Consider the following 16,712-nt stretch of genomic DNA (forward strand, 5'->3'; position numbering starts at 1 on the left):
TCAGCCAAGAGAGCTATTTTTGGCATTTTATTTTTTTCCTAGGAAATTAAGTCCTGAGAAAGAATTCTTATCCGGTGTATGGTAAGAGAGGACAGTGTGTGGCCAGTGATCTGATTATAGGCTCAAGCTTAATTGGATAAATAAGGTCTTTAGCCTCTCTTCTCCTGTTAATTTCAGCCACTGCCACGTCATGCGGTTAGAGCAGTACAGCCTGCCCTCGAAATGCAGCCTTTCAAGAGCCTTTAAGCCTGATCTCTTCCTTCCATAGCTGAGTATCCTGCAAAGTTAAGAGCCTAAGAAAAAAGAAAAAAGGTTTTAAAAATGTTAATATGAAGTGCCCAGAAAGGGTTGTTGAATACCCACCATCCTGTGAAGGGATGCAGGGAGTTGAGTTGGGAGAAAGTACTGCCCAGATATTGGCAAGGGTGGCAGCAACCTTCCAGTACATGAAGGAAGCATGCAAGCATTCCAGTGCCTGAAGGGAGCCTACAAGAAAGATGGAGACAAACTCCTTGCAATGGCATGTAGTGGCAGGACAAGGGGGAATTGCTTTAAACTGAAAGAGAGTAGGTTTAGATTGGATGTTAGGAAGAAATTCTTTACTGTCAGGTTAGTGAGGCACTGGAACAGGTTCCCCTGAGAAGTTTTGGATGTTCCACCCCTTGAAGTGTTCAAGGCCAGGTTGGAAGGGACTCTGAGCAACCTGGTCTTAGTGGAAGATGTCCCTGCCAATGCAGGAGAGTTGAAACTAGGTGGTCTTTAAGTTCCCTTCCAACTCAAGCCGTTCTGTGATTCTATGAAAAGAGCAGATGCAAACCCCGTAACTGGGTTTGCTGTCATCTGGGAGGTTTACATAGCTCACATCAGAGAATGAGCTCTGTGGGCCCAGTGTTTAAGTTAGGATGGTGCTTCTTAAAAAAGTCACTTGAGATCACAGAAAACCAAGGGTTTCAAACAGTTCATCCTATTTCAGACTAAAAGAACGAGAAGCTGCTGGTCAACCAACGGTTCACAAACTGATTAAACTGGGGTCTGCCCAACAGCTGCATTCACCAATGAGTCTTTCGGCACAGCATGAGCATCTCTGCTAACTGCATTGGTAGGTTCTTCCCAGAACAGTCCCCTGTCTTGTTGTTATGATAGATCTGGACCCTGGAAAGAGCTTCCAGATCCTAAGGAGGTCATGAGGAAAAGACTGGCAGTTTGCGTTAGGTAGCTAAGCGTCATTGTGAAGAGCCTATTGGGCTAGAAGGATCTTCAGCGTGACCCAATATGTCCTTTCTCCTCTTTATGGTTCCTTCTTTACTGCAGCAGTGGAAGATGGCTTTATCTTACCAAGTGCAAGTGTTGACATCAGCTACCATGTACTTCCTATGTGAAGTCATCAGGTTCCAGATGTCCCAGTATTTGCCCCTTTGAGTCAGCTGAGACTGATCTCACCTTCTTCTACTTTTTATGAGTCCAACCTGGAGATCAATAGAAAACAGCCACCACACAAGGTTCATCTACTTACCTGAGACAGAGCCAAACTAGGTACAGACTTAAACACCATCAGGACCTGGGGAACATCTGGACCCAGGTATGGCCTATGTTGCTGTATTGCATTTGCATAACCAAGTTTTGGTAGCAGGGAAGGCTACAGTGGTGGCTCCTGTGACAAGCTCATAGAAGTTTCCCCCATGTCCTACAAAGCCACTGCCAGCTGGCTCCAGGATGGATCCATTGCTGGCCAAGGCCAAGCCAACCAGGAATAATACCAATACACCTGTGATAACATATTTAAGAAGGAAAAAGTGTTATTCACAGATGTAATTGTGCTCAGAAAAGAGAAGAGTAAGAGTATGTGAGAGGAACAACTCTGCAGACACCAAGGTCAGTGAAGAGGTGCTCCAGGCGCTAGAGCTGAGAGTGCCCTGCAGCCCTTGGGGAAGATGATGGTAAGGCAGCAGTGCCTCTGCAGGCCATGGAGGTCCACAGGAGTGCAGCAATCCACATGCAGCCTATAGAGGAGACCCACATTGGAGCAGAGGGATATCCAAAATAGGGCTGTGAACCTGTGGGAAACCTGTGTTGGAGCAGCTCCTGGCAGGAACCTACAGACCTGTGGAGAGAGGAGCCCACATTGGAGAAGGTGTGCTGGTAGGACTTGTGGCCCTCTGAGGGACACACAAGGGAGCCAGCTGTTCTTGAAGGCCTGCACCCTATGGAAAGGGACCATACTGGAGCAGGCCATGGGAAGGACTCAGGCTGGAGAAGTTCATGGAGAACTGTTTCCCATGGGAGGGACCTCACACTGAAGCAGAGGAAGGACTCTTCTCCCTGAGCAGTGGCAAGAACAGCATGTGGTGAACTGACTGTAACCCCCATCCCCCTCTCCTTTCACATCTGAGTGGGGAGGTAGACCCCAAAGGAATGGAGGGATGAGTGAAAGGTGTGTTTTTAAGGTTTGTTTTACATCTCATTCTGCTCTGATTTTGGTTGGTAATTAATTCTATTCATTTCTCTGAGGCAAATCTCTTTTGCCCATGACAGTAATTGGTGAGTAACCTTTCTCTGTCCTTATCTCAACTCATGAGCCTTTTCTTATGTTTTATCTCTGCTGTCCAGTTGTGGAGGTGAGTGATAGAGCAACTTTGGTGGGTATCTGGCATCCAGCCAGGGTCAAACTACCATAAATGCCTTGGTAATTGTTTAATTTAATTTATTCCCACTTTATTATTTTAATTAATGTCCAGGGCATTTGTGTGTAGTTTTCATCAAACATCACTTTATCAATGTTTAGCCAGATGTGATGCTGGTAAGATGCTGTGGTTGGCAGTGCCAACTCTCATGTTGGCCAGAGGGAACCAGACATTGTACTTGACATGGTAGCGCCAGATTTCAGCAGATAGTGGAGATTTTGTAAAGTAACGAGATGAGAGAATTAGAGAAGGGAGACAGATTCTTTCACTGTTCACCCTTCTTTGGTGTGTCCTCTGGTTTTGTACTTTCTCTCGGGTAGTATCCATATTGCCAGCCCCAAGATCTCAGTAGCATTTGGAAGCCAAGTCTCAGGAATTATGACATCAGTTTCAGTGTTCTAAAGGATTTAGTTTTGGAGTTTTTGACACCACCACTTGGAATGAGCATGTAGCTGCTGAATTCTGATTCTCTGAGCGCACACTTGCAAAGAAGTGCATTCCCTCGTAATGAAGTTTATTGAGGGGTAAACAAAACTTTTCCCCCCAGAAAACTTAATATTTTTTTAAACATCAGCTGAGGTTCCTAACCATTTCTGTGCAGATATGTCCTAGGCTGTTATCGAAGAGTTAAGTAACATGGTGTTTGTGATATGTATTTAACAGGTGAAAACATTTTCTGTTCTGCAGATCAGTTATATGGCTCTACAAGATTACAAAAACTTCAATATATAAACAAAGGGGGGGAAACTCCACTTCTTTGTAATTAGTGTTTCACCAGAGCCCATTATTGTTCCCTTTTTTTATTGAATGCCACCCTGGAAATTTAATGTGGTACTGGGTACAAAGACCAGGACACATTCCAGAACACACTTGAACTTTCCTTTTGTGCTGCTCTTTTCCTACACTTATGAAGCCTGGATATGTTAAAAGCTGAAAACTAGCAACATAAATTTCCTAAATGCCCTTAGAAAACCAAGAACTCAATCATTGCCAAGAGAAACGAGTTCCTGAAACTGGACAGAATTGCTTGGGTTTCCTTTGAAGAAAAAAAAAAAGAAGCCAAATGGCTCAAATATGTAAAACAGAGCTATACAGGAGTTAAGGGGAAGCTGCATAGGAAGCAAAGTAAAGCCCAAAATAAAAAGCATGAATGGGAAACTAAAAATAACAAACAGGAAAGTGTGACACAGCTGCAAGGGCTCTGGTGCATTCTCCCCCAGCATTGTACCTTTCTTTTTCAGGAACATACTAATATTGTGTTTGGATTTCAATGGCATTCCAATCCATTATTTGTTCTTCAAAAATAGATGTTTCTCTAGTGAGGAGGAAAGATATTTTCAAGTAATGTTCATAGGATTTGAGTTGTTCCAGTTTATCAAATAACACTTTTATTAAGCTCAGTGTTTGCAGAGCAGAAAAACTGTACCAGTTATGTAATTTCATGAAAAATTGACTGGTGTCTCTCTAGAATGGTGAAGATAAGTTCATGCATAATCAACTGTTGCCCTTAATTTCAGATGAATTTTTACATGATAGCTTTCAAAGTAGGAAAGGAGCTAGGACATGAAGCTGAGATGCAGCCACTTTGGAAATACAGTGGATGGGAGAGGACCAGGGAGGATCAGGAACATCATGTAGTAATAAAGTTAAGGAAATCTCTGTCTTTTTCTTCATCCAAACACCAGTTTGTTTGTTTACACAGAGCACTTTGCAGGCTCTGAGAATCCCACAGGAAGGCAGCACGGGGGATGTAGGGCTGCTGGGGCTGTGGCTGGATCCCAGCCAGCGCCTGCAGGAAAGCCAGGCTCTCATGGCATGGGTGCAACACAGCCACCCAAACATGACTGAGGCACCCAGCATGTGCTCAGGGGTCACTGGCAGCTGCTTCAAAGGAGATGGGAAAGAATACTTCAGCATTCAGAGCTCTTGCTGTACTAACACCTATTTGATTGCTAAACTCCCATTCTGCAAAAATTAAGCCATGCATCTGAGTTTCACCTGGTCTATGGACACCCAAAAGATACACGGTGTCTATTTAGAAAGAGCAAAAAAGCCAGAACACACCAGTTTGTTAGCCCTGGTTTGCTTAGACACTCACAAACCCCAGCAGAAACCACATTAAGATGTGCCAAAAAAGGAGATTGTAGTGCCTGTCAAATTATCAGTCCAACTTGTAAAATTCCTATTTTCAGAAGACACAACAAAAACAGGAAATATTTACCAATTTTGCAGGTGTCAGGAAATATTTTCAAAGGACTGTGGTGACATGACAGTCCATTTAAGTAGCTAGCAAGCATATACAGAAGTGATAATAAATAATTTAAAATATGTATTTTGGTGTGTTTGCTTCATTATATATGTCCCAGCAGATCAGAGTGGCAAATTTATTTTGTTATTTACACTATGGTGATTAGGAAGTGATATGTCTCACAGTATTAGTGTGAATGTTTTCTATAACAAAATCATACATTAAAGTACCTTAAAGTACATTTTGCACAATTGATTTTGATAAGGCTGTTTTTCATTAAAAGTCAGTCTACACTGCAAATATATTTATGACATACTATGTGAATTGTCGGTGAAATATATCTGAACATATTTCAGGCTTCTCTATTCTGTGTATTTCAGACACCACTCTAAAACATTTGATGATATATTGTTTGAAAGGTAATGGTGTCTGCAGCATCCTATAATACAGACTTAAATAAAAACTGCATTACAGCACACTTCTTATCAGTGTTATTGCACATTAAATAAAAAATAAGTCATTGTGTATTACTGCCTTACAGTTTACTAACTGAGAAAATAAAGTCTGCCTACTAGAAATTAGGCCTATTTGCCATACATGTTCATATTGGAAATAATATATGACTCCACTGAAACCAAATTTAGAAACTAGATGACAGGAGCATGTTCTGTAATGAACCATCTCACAACTTTTATTTCTGGAGATAAGAACATCAGTAATCAACATTAATTTTGTGTGAGAAGGAAAGTTCAATGCACAGAGGATGCCTGGAACATAGAGTTGGGTGAAGAAAGTAAAAAAGTCTAAAAGAAAATCCACATATGCAAAATAGGGAAAATTAGTTGAAGTGTGCAGTGAAAAGTCAGCAGAGATGTGGACAGAAAGGTAGGAAGATGAAAGCATGGAAAATAATGAAGAGATTGGTGAAAAGTCCTTGATTCCATGAACATCATTTCATGTCCCTCAAGAGGCAATGCTGAAGGACAAAGGAGTCCAGGAAAGCTGGGTGTTCTTCAAGAAAAAATCCAAAAGGCGCAGGAACAGGCTGCCCTTGCAAGTCAAAAGACAAGCTAGAAGGGAAGAATACCAGCCTGGCTGAACTGAGAACTTTGTTTGAAACTCAGGAAAAAAAAGAGGGGTTTTGACTTTTGCAAGACGGTACAGACAGCTTAGCAGGACTGCAAAGATATCATGAGTAAGTTTGCAGATAACACCAAGCTGGGAAGGAGCTTTAATCTGCAGAAGGATCTGACTAGGCTGGATTAATGGGCTGAGGCTAATGGTATGAGGTTCAACAAGACCAAGTGCTGGATCCTGCCATTGGGTGACAACAACCTCAGGCAGCACTACAGGCTGGGGGGCAGAGTGGCTGGAAAGCTGCTCAGTGGAAAAAGAACCTGGGGGGTGCTGGTAGACAGGGGCTGAACATGGGCCAGCAGCATGTCCAGGTGGCCAAGAAGGCTGATGGGACCATGGCTTGCATCACCCATAGGATGGCCAGCAGGACCAGTGCCATGATTGCCCCCCTGTGCTGGGCAGAGATCACCTCAAGTCCTGTGTTCAGTTTTAGGTCCCTCAGTACAAGAAAGACATTGAGGTGCTGGAGCTTGTCCGTAGAAGACCAATCAAGTTGGTAAAGGGTCTGGAGCACAAGTCTTGTGAGGAGCAGCTGAGAGAGCTGGGTTTGTTCAGCCTGGAGAAAACAAGGCTCAGGGGAGACCTTATCACTCCCTACAACTACCCAAAAGGAGGTTGTGACCAGGTGCAGTTCAGTCTCTTCTCCCAGGTAACTGGTGACAGGATAAGAGGAAATTGTCTCAAGTTGTGCCAGGGGATATTAGGAAAAATTTCTTCGTGGGAAGGGTTGTCAAGTATTGGAACAGACTGCCCAGGGAACTGATAGAATCACCATCCCTGGAGGTGTAGTTGTGGCACTTGGGGACATGGTTTAGTGGTGGACTTGGCAGTGTTGGGTTAACAGTGGCACTCAAAGGATTTTAAATGCCTTTTCCAATCTAAATCATTCTATGGGTCTATGATCATTTGCATAATTTCATATACTGTTGTAGTCCCATTGCCACTAGTAGCCACAGATAGACATTTCAAAGGATAAGGGATAGAACTTTCTTACACTATAATTTTATTCTGAAATCTATTCTGTGTGCAGCAATATATCACTGGAACTACTGAAGAAATGCAAAAGCATTTTATAAACTTGATGGAAAAAGGTAGAAATCATCTAAAAATGTTTTCAGGATATCCCTCTCCATCTTCTCCTTTCCCCTGGCTTTTCATGTGTGGATTCACAGATGGACTCCCCTAGGGTAAATGAAACAGTATCAAGGAGTTGTAGTCACTTCTCCAGGGCCAAGTGCTCCCTGCCATGGTGGTAGCCAGGCCAGCAAGACCCCCAAACCCTTCCTGTGTTGGGGTTGACCAAGGAGCAGCTGTCTCTGGTAGGCAGCTTGGATCCAGACACTTTGTTTTGGAGATGAAAGTGCTTGAATGGTATGGACACAAGTCATTGTGAACATGGGCCATTACTCAGCTTCGGCGATGGTGAATGGTCCCCAGCAAATTTGCTGAAACTATTTCTGTAGATTTGGGAGCAAAACTGTGCCTAATCTGCATGCTACATACCCTCTCATCAATAGATAGACGCAATAGACAGTGATGCTTTGAAGTTTGTTTTTTATTGAACAATAACAATCTTACACTTTTTAAAACCAACCAGCTTACTAGACTTACATTCAAGAACTCATAATGTCATTTATTTATGACACTGTAGCAAAATATTAATAACGTATGCAATATTTACTACATTCTTTAAATAATTTTCATTATCTGCTCAAGGACTGTGGGTTTGATTCTGCTGTCACTGAAATCAAGAAAAAAACGACTTTTCAGATCAGTAGATGAGAATCAATACACTTGTTTGTAAATAGCCCAAGATAACATTGCTCCCTCTCAGACCTTACATTCAATGCAGGTTAAAATGTGGTATATGCTAATTTTAGATTTATGTTTATATGTTTCTAATTATCATGGCAAGAGAGCCTGCACTGCCATACTGATGTTTAGATGTCTGCTGTTGTCATTATCCTCTAGTTGTAGAGCAGCACAATTCATCTCTGCTTTCCCAGGTGAAAGCATCCTGCTTCCACAGCTGTTGGCTTTGAATCAATTCCTCCAAGGTGTTAAAGATTCTGTAGTTCATAGTTTTTGAAGTATAGTTTCAGATCCTGAACTAGACTTTGGCTGCTGTACTGTGTGTTCCTTCTTTCACTGAAGTCATTGTCTAGCTTGCATTGATTTCAAAGGAAATAGTCAATTCAAGCCAGATTTACAATGAGAGTGTTCTGCATTACAAGGCAGCTCCTAAACTACTTCAGTCTGGGTTCACTGACAAAGCTGCACAAATTTCCATTATCTGAGGACCTGGTTGTTTGCAGACATATTAGCAAAGCCACCTCAGTGGTGATTTTTTTTTACACATAGATTATCCCGTTTGGAGTGAATGAGGAACTGCCAGTTCCACAACACTCTAATATGTGTAAGTTATTCTCTCGGCTGAAATAAGACCACTTGCTCATGCAATTGAAAACAGAGAACTGGGTACCAAAACGTTGTAGTCTGTGGCTGCACTACTACTCTCTGAGGGTCTAAGTCTTTCCTACAGTAGATCAAATACACTCCTTGTGAGTCATATCTGGGCTGTAGCCAGCAACAAAGATGGAAAGTGTAAGGTCAGTTTGCTGGCCTCTCACACTGGACCCACTCTTCTCCAAGAAATGCAGATGTTGCCTTAATGGCATCAATTAGTTGGTTTATAGAAACATATATATTTAAATAATGGTAAGCAGCTTTTTTTGTTTCAGATCCCCTTCTACAAATCAGTAGAATTTACCAATCTGCTGTTTCTCTGTACAAAATTGAGCTTTAGAAATCCATGTAAAAAACGTATATGTCTGCAGTGTTTTGCCTATGTTATTCACAATGTATAAACTGAAATGCTGGGTGTTTTCTCACTGAAGAAAGGTACGTTTATGTTTGAGGAATTGCCACTGAGCTTCCAAAATCCAGAAAACTACTCACTAATGTTGGCTGATTTATCACACTGTTGTGGTCCTATGTTATTATTATTGAGATTCAGGGGTGTTTCTTTCTATCCTGTGATTTGTTGATGTGTGTTTCTTTCACATTGTCTTCACATCAATAGTATCACTCACCCAATAGTATCAATTACCCTGAATTCAGTGAGAGCTTTCCCAGACTCGGGCTGCAAGAGTCAGCCTCCAGCATTATTTAAATGATCATGTTGGATTTTCAGTTTTTTATACATTCAAGAATCCACAACACATTACTGTTCAAATACTTATCAAAACAAATATAAAAAATCATATACACTGTACAGTCTATTTTAAGTAAACATTTTTCTCATTAAAAATGGATCACAATTGACCTTCAGAGATTACATTTTCATATGTTATAGATCTACTTTGTTCTTAAAGTGTGTTGTTGCATATTTAATAATCTGTGAGAAATGCATTGTCTTGAAAGTCTTATGAGTGTAAGTAAATATCAGCGAGGATTTAGCCATTTCATTACCGGAGGGTGAATAGCTTTCTCTTTAACAAATTCCTCTTTTACAGAATTTCCATCCCCTGATGCCATGTCATTCTCTGAAAATATACAAAAATAAATGTGGGTTTCATGAACACAAGAACATTAAAATATTGTCCAGCAATGTCCCTGGTACTAGGAATACTTCAGAAAATCCTGAACTGGCAAGTTTGTGGGAATCTCCCTAAATTTCTTCAATTACCTATTTGCAAAATTTCTGCCAAATTAAAGCATAAGTCAGGTGTGCTTTCTAATACTTTAAGCATCAGGCTGACGATTTAACTTCAGTTTCCAGATCTGACTGTAAGACCCCCTCCTGTGTGACACGAAACTAAGCAACACAACCTCAATAGCTACAGCAGCAAATTAAACTCACCTGTAGGTATTTCTGACTAAGGCCACCTGGCATGAAATAGTCTGGTGCATGCCACTAAACTCTCTTACTCTCCAAAAATAGGATCAAAATATATCCAGTTTGTCAACTGGAAACAGTCACAGGCTGACACTGATTCCTGAGCTGTGACTGAGGTTATGTGGCATGGCTAGCTAGGCTGGGGCAAAGCATGCCACCAGCTGCCCTACTCTTTGACTGCGAAGGGGTCAAACTGCAATACACAGCAACACACTCTGACACCTTTAATTCTACTCGGGTGTGTGTAGCATTAATGTTTTTATAAGAGGTCAGAAACTTGCTTGTTAAAAATACAGAAGCATTTACAGCTGGTTTAATACTCTGAAGGTCTCTTGGATGCTATAGCTACATCTGAAGACCTTTATCAGATGAAACCCTGTGTGACCACACCATGCAGTACTACCTACGGTGCCCTCCATCTGCTTCCAATGACAGACTTCTGAGGGCAGAAATCAGTGTGAAACCTTTGCAGGGGTAAAAAGCACCATTTGTTTCTATGTAGTGAGTATCTCATCCTGCCTGGGACCAGACAAACTGTTAAACTTTGAGGCAGCAGATGGTTTAGGACCAAAGGCAAGGAGAACAGAGAAAAGGGAAGGAGGAACTGATGCAAATAAGGCTGTCCGGGAAATTTGGAACACAGACTAGATGCAGAAAAAAACAACCACCCTTATTATCTTGTCATCCTTTGTAATAAACAGAAAATGGAAAAGCAAAAGAGAAAAATCATGTAGAAAACTACAGAAGGATCAGGACTGTTTCACCTTGCAAGGTTTTTTTTTTTCCAAGATTGTTCTAAACATGGTATAAGGAGAAGCTGAGGAAGTTTGCTTCCATCTAACTTTCTCTAAGCAAACTTCAGACAGCTTAATGTAATGAGAAAAATAAAAATAACGCACACAAACTGCAGCTAGAAAAGAAGTAAAACCAAAAGACCATTTGGTGAAATCTTATAAAAGCTCACGGTAGGTCTAGAATTAAGTCTCTGATTTTTTTTTTAACTTCCACGTTTGTGATTTTTCTTTGTATTTATATTTAGAGTAAACATTATGTAGTGAAATATATCTCAGTACCATCAGGTTTGGAAAAAAGGGAAATTTTTTAATCCCAACTCTAAAAATGTCAGTGATCTTTCCTTCCTGCCTCAAAACCACTTCAGTTTCTCTCATTCTTTTTTTCCCCTAATTCTGGGAAAATCTGTTCAAAGTTTCAGGCATAATTGTAAGGGTAAGAACTTATTCCAGAGATACTGTGTCAAATGACTACAGTAAAACATTTCATACAGCCATTTAAACACATAAAGCTCTGTCTTTTTGTGGGAAAGAATAAAGAGGCATTTTTAACATGTGTTAGCTAACAGCAGTAAAGGCAATGTGGTGAAATCCTATTCTACATGAAGTAGCTACATATATCACATCTGAACTCTATTGGAGGCTGTGCAAACTCTAGCATAGCCTCCCATTGCTCAGATGATGTTGTGCTGCTGGCACATGCAAGATCTGCAAAGTATTTTGCCCATGTTAGCATTTCAAGATATTTTTATCATATGTCACAGACCATCTAAGCTCTTGTCACATGTTAAGGGAGCTGCCAATAAGAAAAATGAACACACTTTGTGCTATGAGTGATTTGCACAGGTCCACCAAAGTATACATCACTCACACACAGCATACACACCATGGTAGTAGATCACAGAAAAAGTGTTCTCTGCTAAAAATCAGCTGCCCCACAAAGTCTTACCTGTGTGTGAAATTATTTTTCGTCGATTTGGAGGCTTTGAAGCAGACAGTTGAAAAAATGGGAACTTCAAACACTTCCCTGTTACTCTGTCACAGATGCCAGAGGGACAGTTGCATGTTTTCCTGCATTCCATTCCATAGCTACCATAGGGACACTCTGAAAAAAATAAATATAGCAAAGCAGTTCTCAGTGATCCAAGTCAGCTGCTGTATTATTAGCTGGTTTGCTTATATCCTTGAAAGTGGAAAACCTTTGAATGGATGTCAGCTAGACCTCAGCAACAGGATTTCAGAATGCTGACTGCTTTTTACAAGTATTTTCCAGTATTAACAAACCTTATATACACACATTATATTCATAATTTCATTTCCTGTAACTTATTTACAATGTGCTATCAAGAGCTCTACTCTGAAACATCATTAGTATTAAAATGCAATTTAAAGGCTATATACAATATGTAAGTATGAAATAATACAGGATGCAGTTAAAAGACTAGCACTGGGTTTAGAAATGAAGATGACTCCAGATACTCCCTGAATTTATTATGGGGGCATATTATTATCTCACTTAATGTGACTGTCACAATTTATTGCTGCAATCTGTTGCTGGTGCTGGGCTACTGTTGCCAGAGTTTCTTCCTGCTCTCTGGGTGGAGGATGCAGCCCAACCCTTAGGAGCTATCCAGCATTGCACTCTCCACCTGGAGATACTACTGGCTCCTGGGGAAGAGCCTTCTTCTACCCAACACCTTCTCAGACAGCAAAGGTCTGCCATACCATGGCAAGCTTCAAAGGGCTCAATTCTCCAGCCTAAAGACTGAGTATGCTCTGAAGAGATCACTGGCACAAGGGTGACTCCCTGGCTGTACTGCACCTGATCCATGCCCCAGTTCAAACCACCTGTCCCTGAGCAATCTTGTGGAGAAACACCAAAGAACAGCTGCAAGGATGACTCAAAGTTTTCCAAAGAAAATCAAGTCACGTGCAGTGGATATGCCCTGGTCAATAGCTGGCACATATCACATGCTGCATCACAGAACTTCACAGAGGGTTTAAACTAGATGTCACAGCTCTTGTATTCCTCTGCCTTGCCTTTGAACAGGGTACCTTTCCAGAGCCACGGCTGAAAAGATGGAGACAGGGAAAACCCATATCCAATATTTCCTTTCCAAACTCCCAAACATGAGATCATTCCCTAGAGAAGTTTGAGATATCCCAGGAGTAAGTTCTGTATGTTCAGACTGTCCTTGCCAACCCAGGGTACATAGTCACCTTAAATAGCAAGGTCTGGAGAGTTTCTGGTTCCCCTCCTAAGGGCAGATGAATGACTGTGAGGGCTGCACCAAGGAACCATCCAGACCAGGCTTCCACAAAACTCTTAGCAAAGGTGACCATAATATGCACAAATCATACCTCTCCCTCATTTTGTCTCCCAGTTTCAGCTCTGGGACCTCCTGATCCAGGGATAGTTTGTGTGTGTATCACCCCATAGTAGCATTACTCTTCTCCATTTGTTCAGTCCCCTCTTGGAGCAATGCAAATATTTGGTTTTCCCATACAACCCCAGGCAATCTGAAGAACAGGCTAATGCACTAAAGTCAAGACAAAATTTTATAGTTCTCTGCCTATCCAATGGGCATGCTTTATAAAGTAAAAGTCCTAGAAAATTAATTCATTCTCTTAAAGGGACTGCACAGCAGTCACTCCATCCTGGAGAATCTTACTGAGCTTCACCATACTCCCTTCCCAAGAAGGACACTCTTTGATCTGCTGCCTGATCACATAAAACAACACTAAAATCCCACCAAAGTGAAACAGTTTTTGTCTGCACATCCTCCCTTGGATACAGGCAAAGAGCACACACCACATGGAGCATCAGTCTGGCTGCTGCAGGTACTCAGCCTAGAGAACTGCAATGCAAAGCTGTGCACAACAGCATGGAAATATATTCTGAGATCAAAGCATTTAGCTCTGTAAGTAAAAATCGTGGAATTGATGCTGCTCTTCCTATTTGATGAAACTGAGATCTAACTCAATTTTGCCATTAGAAGGTTTTGTTCAGTGGGAGCCTTCTCCTAAATTTAAGGATTTCTCCCAGTGATTTAAGGAAAGCAAGACCATCAGTATTCTTTTGGTTTGGACAAGAATGACACTGCTACTGACAATAATACAATGCACTCTTATAATAATAGAAGTATCCAAATACTGCTCTGAAACATATACCACCCATTTTAGAAATAAGAAATTGAAAAACAGAGAGTTCAGATCATTTTTCCAGAACTTCAAAGTAAAAGAGTTGCAAGAATCCAGAGAGAATTTAGCCCTGAGTCTATAAATTACTACAGATATGGAAATTATTGAAATCAATAAGTAACCTGGTATCATAGCTGTAAATGGTTATATAAAATAATAAGATTTAGCTTAACTTTGCTGAATAAAATTCACACATGTACAGACAAAGATTGTGCTACCTTAGAGCTGAGATGAAATAAGAAATATCGTTAGAAATTACATATCATATTTAGTGCAAATAAATATATGGGGAATATAAGTTTTCAATACAAATTTATAATTCTATGTCAAGATATGGTTTTATTGAAATTAGTAGGACTTTTTCCATGCACTGGATGGGAGAAAAGCCCAAACACTTTACTTTGCATTTTCTAGAGAGCATCCAAGATTCAGGTACAGAGATTCAGATTTCATGTCCTTTAATATTTCTTTTTTCCATTCAAAGTGTGCTATTGCAAAGAAAGTCCTGTGAGGAAAGTAAAAAGTATATACTAATTCAAAAGAACTGTTAAAAGGATTATAGGCAGCATAGTGCACTGGGGTAATTTTTAATGAACCGAAGATCAGATAATTTCTCTGTAAAATACTTTTCTGGTCAGTGCACCAAAAATATGATCTTTATGCATAAGTTCTAGTCTTTTGAAATAAAATTGCTATTTGGGGTTTCACACCCAACTATGCACACAAATTTGTTTTAAATAAGGTAATTATTGTGTTCTGTGTGTGAGTCAGCCTGAATAATTTTTACAGCATCTGGTCCAAAGTCATTCATTCAACTGAGTTTATTAATACTCCTGATATTTAACTACCAAGATTTCCACTTTTAAGGAAGTTATTCTAAGGCTTTTCTGTATTTACTTACTGAAGTGGTACACAAACACATTGCGTTTAAGCTTTGCAAACTCTTTTAAAACACATTTTGCATCAAACGAGGATAGCTCTTAAATGAAAAATGCCATTTTAGCCTCTGAATAAAGAAATCAGCATGCAGCATACCTGGAATAAGCTTAAAGCAGTGGCTGGCTGCTCATCTCACAATCAGTTTCTATTCTGTTATTCCCGTCTTTCAGGCAGGAGGGTCTCTGTTTGCCTCCCCTGAACACATTCTTACGGTAGTTGAGCACCTCAATGGCAGAACTAAATCAAACACAACATCCCCAGGCACTCAGGCAGTGCTGTTAACTCCATCCCCCAGGCCCCAGAGTGAGCACCTGATGCCTTGTCATGCAGCTAGAAGTGCCAGAGGGAACATCACCCCAGGGAGAGTGCAGCAGAGGCAGGGACCCTGTGACAAGGCTGGACTTGCAGGATTAAAGTCTTGCAATATATAGAAAGTCACACACCAAATCAGCTGAAAGATCAGCACTAGTGCCTAGGTCTCCCAAGTCCCAGTCAAAAAAGTCTTCTTCGAGCACACCCCTGTCTGTATTTCCTCACACATGTCCTCAGGTCTAAATAATATTCTAACAATAATAACCCTGCCCCCTTACATGTAGCACTTTCTACTATCCAGCAAGTATTTTTCACTTTCTTCTTATCTAAGGGCTGGGCTGGAAAAATCCCATTTTAGACCTTTCAAGCAGGAGGCAAGTTCACATGTAGCTTTCAGTCAAATTGCCACAGTAGGTGCATGCAAAGTGAGTATTGTTACCTTTGCAGATACCGAATTCATCACCAAAGTCATCCTCCTCAGTGTAAAACTGGCACTTCAGCCCAGGACCACACTTGACACCATCCATCCCTGAGACTGTACGATAGCAAGTCTCCCCCAGAGCAGCGGCACACACCCTGCAGCAGCCACAGTCATCCAGCACCGTTCGCTTACAGCGCAAAGTACTTTTGCATGCGTTACTGTCACAGGGCTCAGGACAATCTACTGCGTATTTCGCACTCCAAGCAGTTCCAGCATGCACAGGCATCAGGAGGAGTGTGAGGAACAGGAAGCTCTTCATGTCTTGCAGGGGTAAATGCTCCATCCCAAAGAGCAAATTCTAATGTTCAGCCTGCTGGTGCCTCTCGTCGAGGGAAGCAGCGGTACAGAATCCAAAGTGGTAGCTGCACACATCAGTCTACAAGTTTATGAGCTTTATACAGTGTGTTGCCCACATGTTGCACCGTCATCAGCTTCCTCAATCCGGCAGCACTGCTCCTGCCAGCCTCCCTTGTTTCAGTTTATGAAATCCAGGATGAAGGTTGGATTAGCACTCTACTGCCATCCAGGAATTGAAAAGCCTGAGCTGATGTAATCTGTTATGTTTAGTTGGTTGTTTTGCATGAGGACTAAAAACCCTCTCACATCCGTTTCAAATGCTCGAGGACATCTGCCAAAAGAAAAAAAAGGAAAAAGAAAAAAAGAAACCAAAAAAGAAAACATAAACTGAAGCATACATGATCAGGAAAAAAAAATAAAATCAACTCCGAGTAGGTTGTATACCTTCCTGCAGGACAGGGGTTGCTCTGACACCAGGCACACTGCTGACAGGAGATCTCTGCCTTCCTATCACAGCTCACACAGCCAGCAGAAAATCACACTGAATCATTTCACTGCTGAAAGAAAAACCTTTAATAGAATAGATCTTTGCCATACCCTCTTACGGTATGTGGATAGTTACTGAGAGGAATTAAGTGAGATCATGTAATTTAGCAGCCAAGCTCAGATGTTTCAGTAGTTTTTTCTGCCTCCATTGAAATACCACTTTTAATCAGTATTTAGGTGG

At 41.1% G+C, this 16,712-nt stretch overlaps 2 protein-coding genes across 2 annotated transcripts in view; one reads left to right on the forward strand and one right to left on the reverse strand.

The window, feature by feature from the left end:
- The window catches only part of SNX18 (sorting nexin 18), a 258,941-nt gene that overhangs the window by 212,437 nt on the left and 29,792 nt on the right, over positions 1-16,712 (forward strand). The gene's annotated exons all lie outside the window — the stretch shown is intronic.
- Positions 7,604-16,199, reverse strand: ESM1 (endothelial cell specific molecule 1). The gene is made up of 3 exons (XM_071580631.1): positions 15,647-16,199; positions 11,705-11,860; positions 7,604-9,611 (listed from the first exon to the last, which is right to left on the reverse strand). Exons 1-3 carry the CDS (start codon positions 15,969-15,971, stop codon positions 9,511-9,513), a joined length of 582 nt encoding a protein of 193 aa, XP_071436732.1. The 5' UTR covers positions 15,972-16,199; the 3' UTR covers positions 7,604-9,510.

This window comes from Pithys albifrons, chromosome Z (assembly GCF_047495875.1).
Source record: "Pithys albifrons albifrons isolate INPA30051 chromosome Z, PitAlb_v1, whole genome shotgun sequence".
Lineage (NCBI taxonomy): Eukaryota > Metazoa > Chordata > Aves > Passeriformes > Thamnophilidae > Pithys > Pithys albifrons.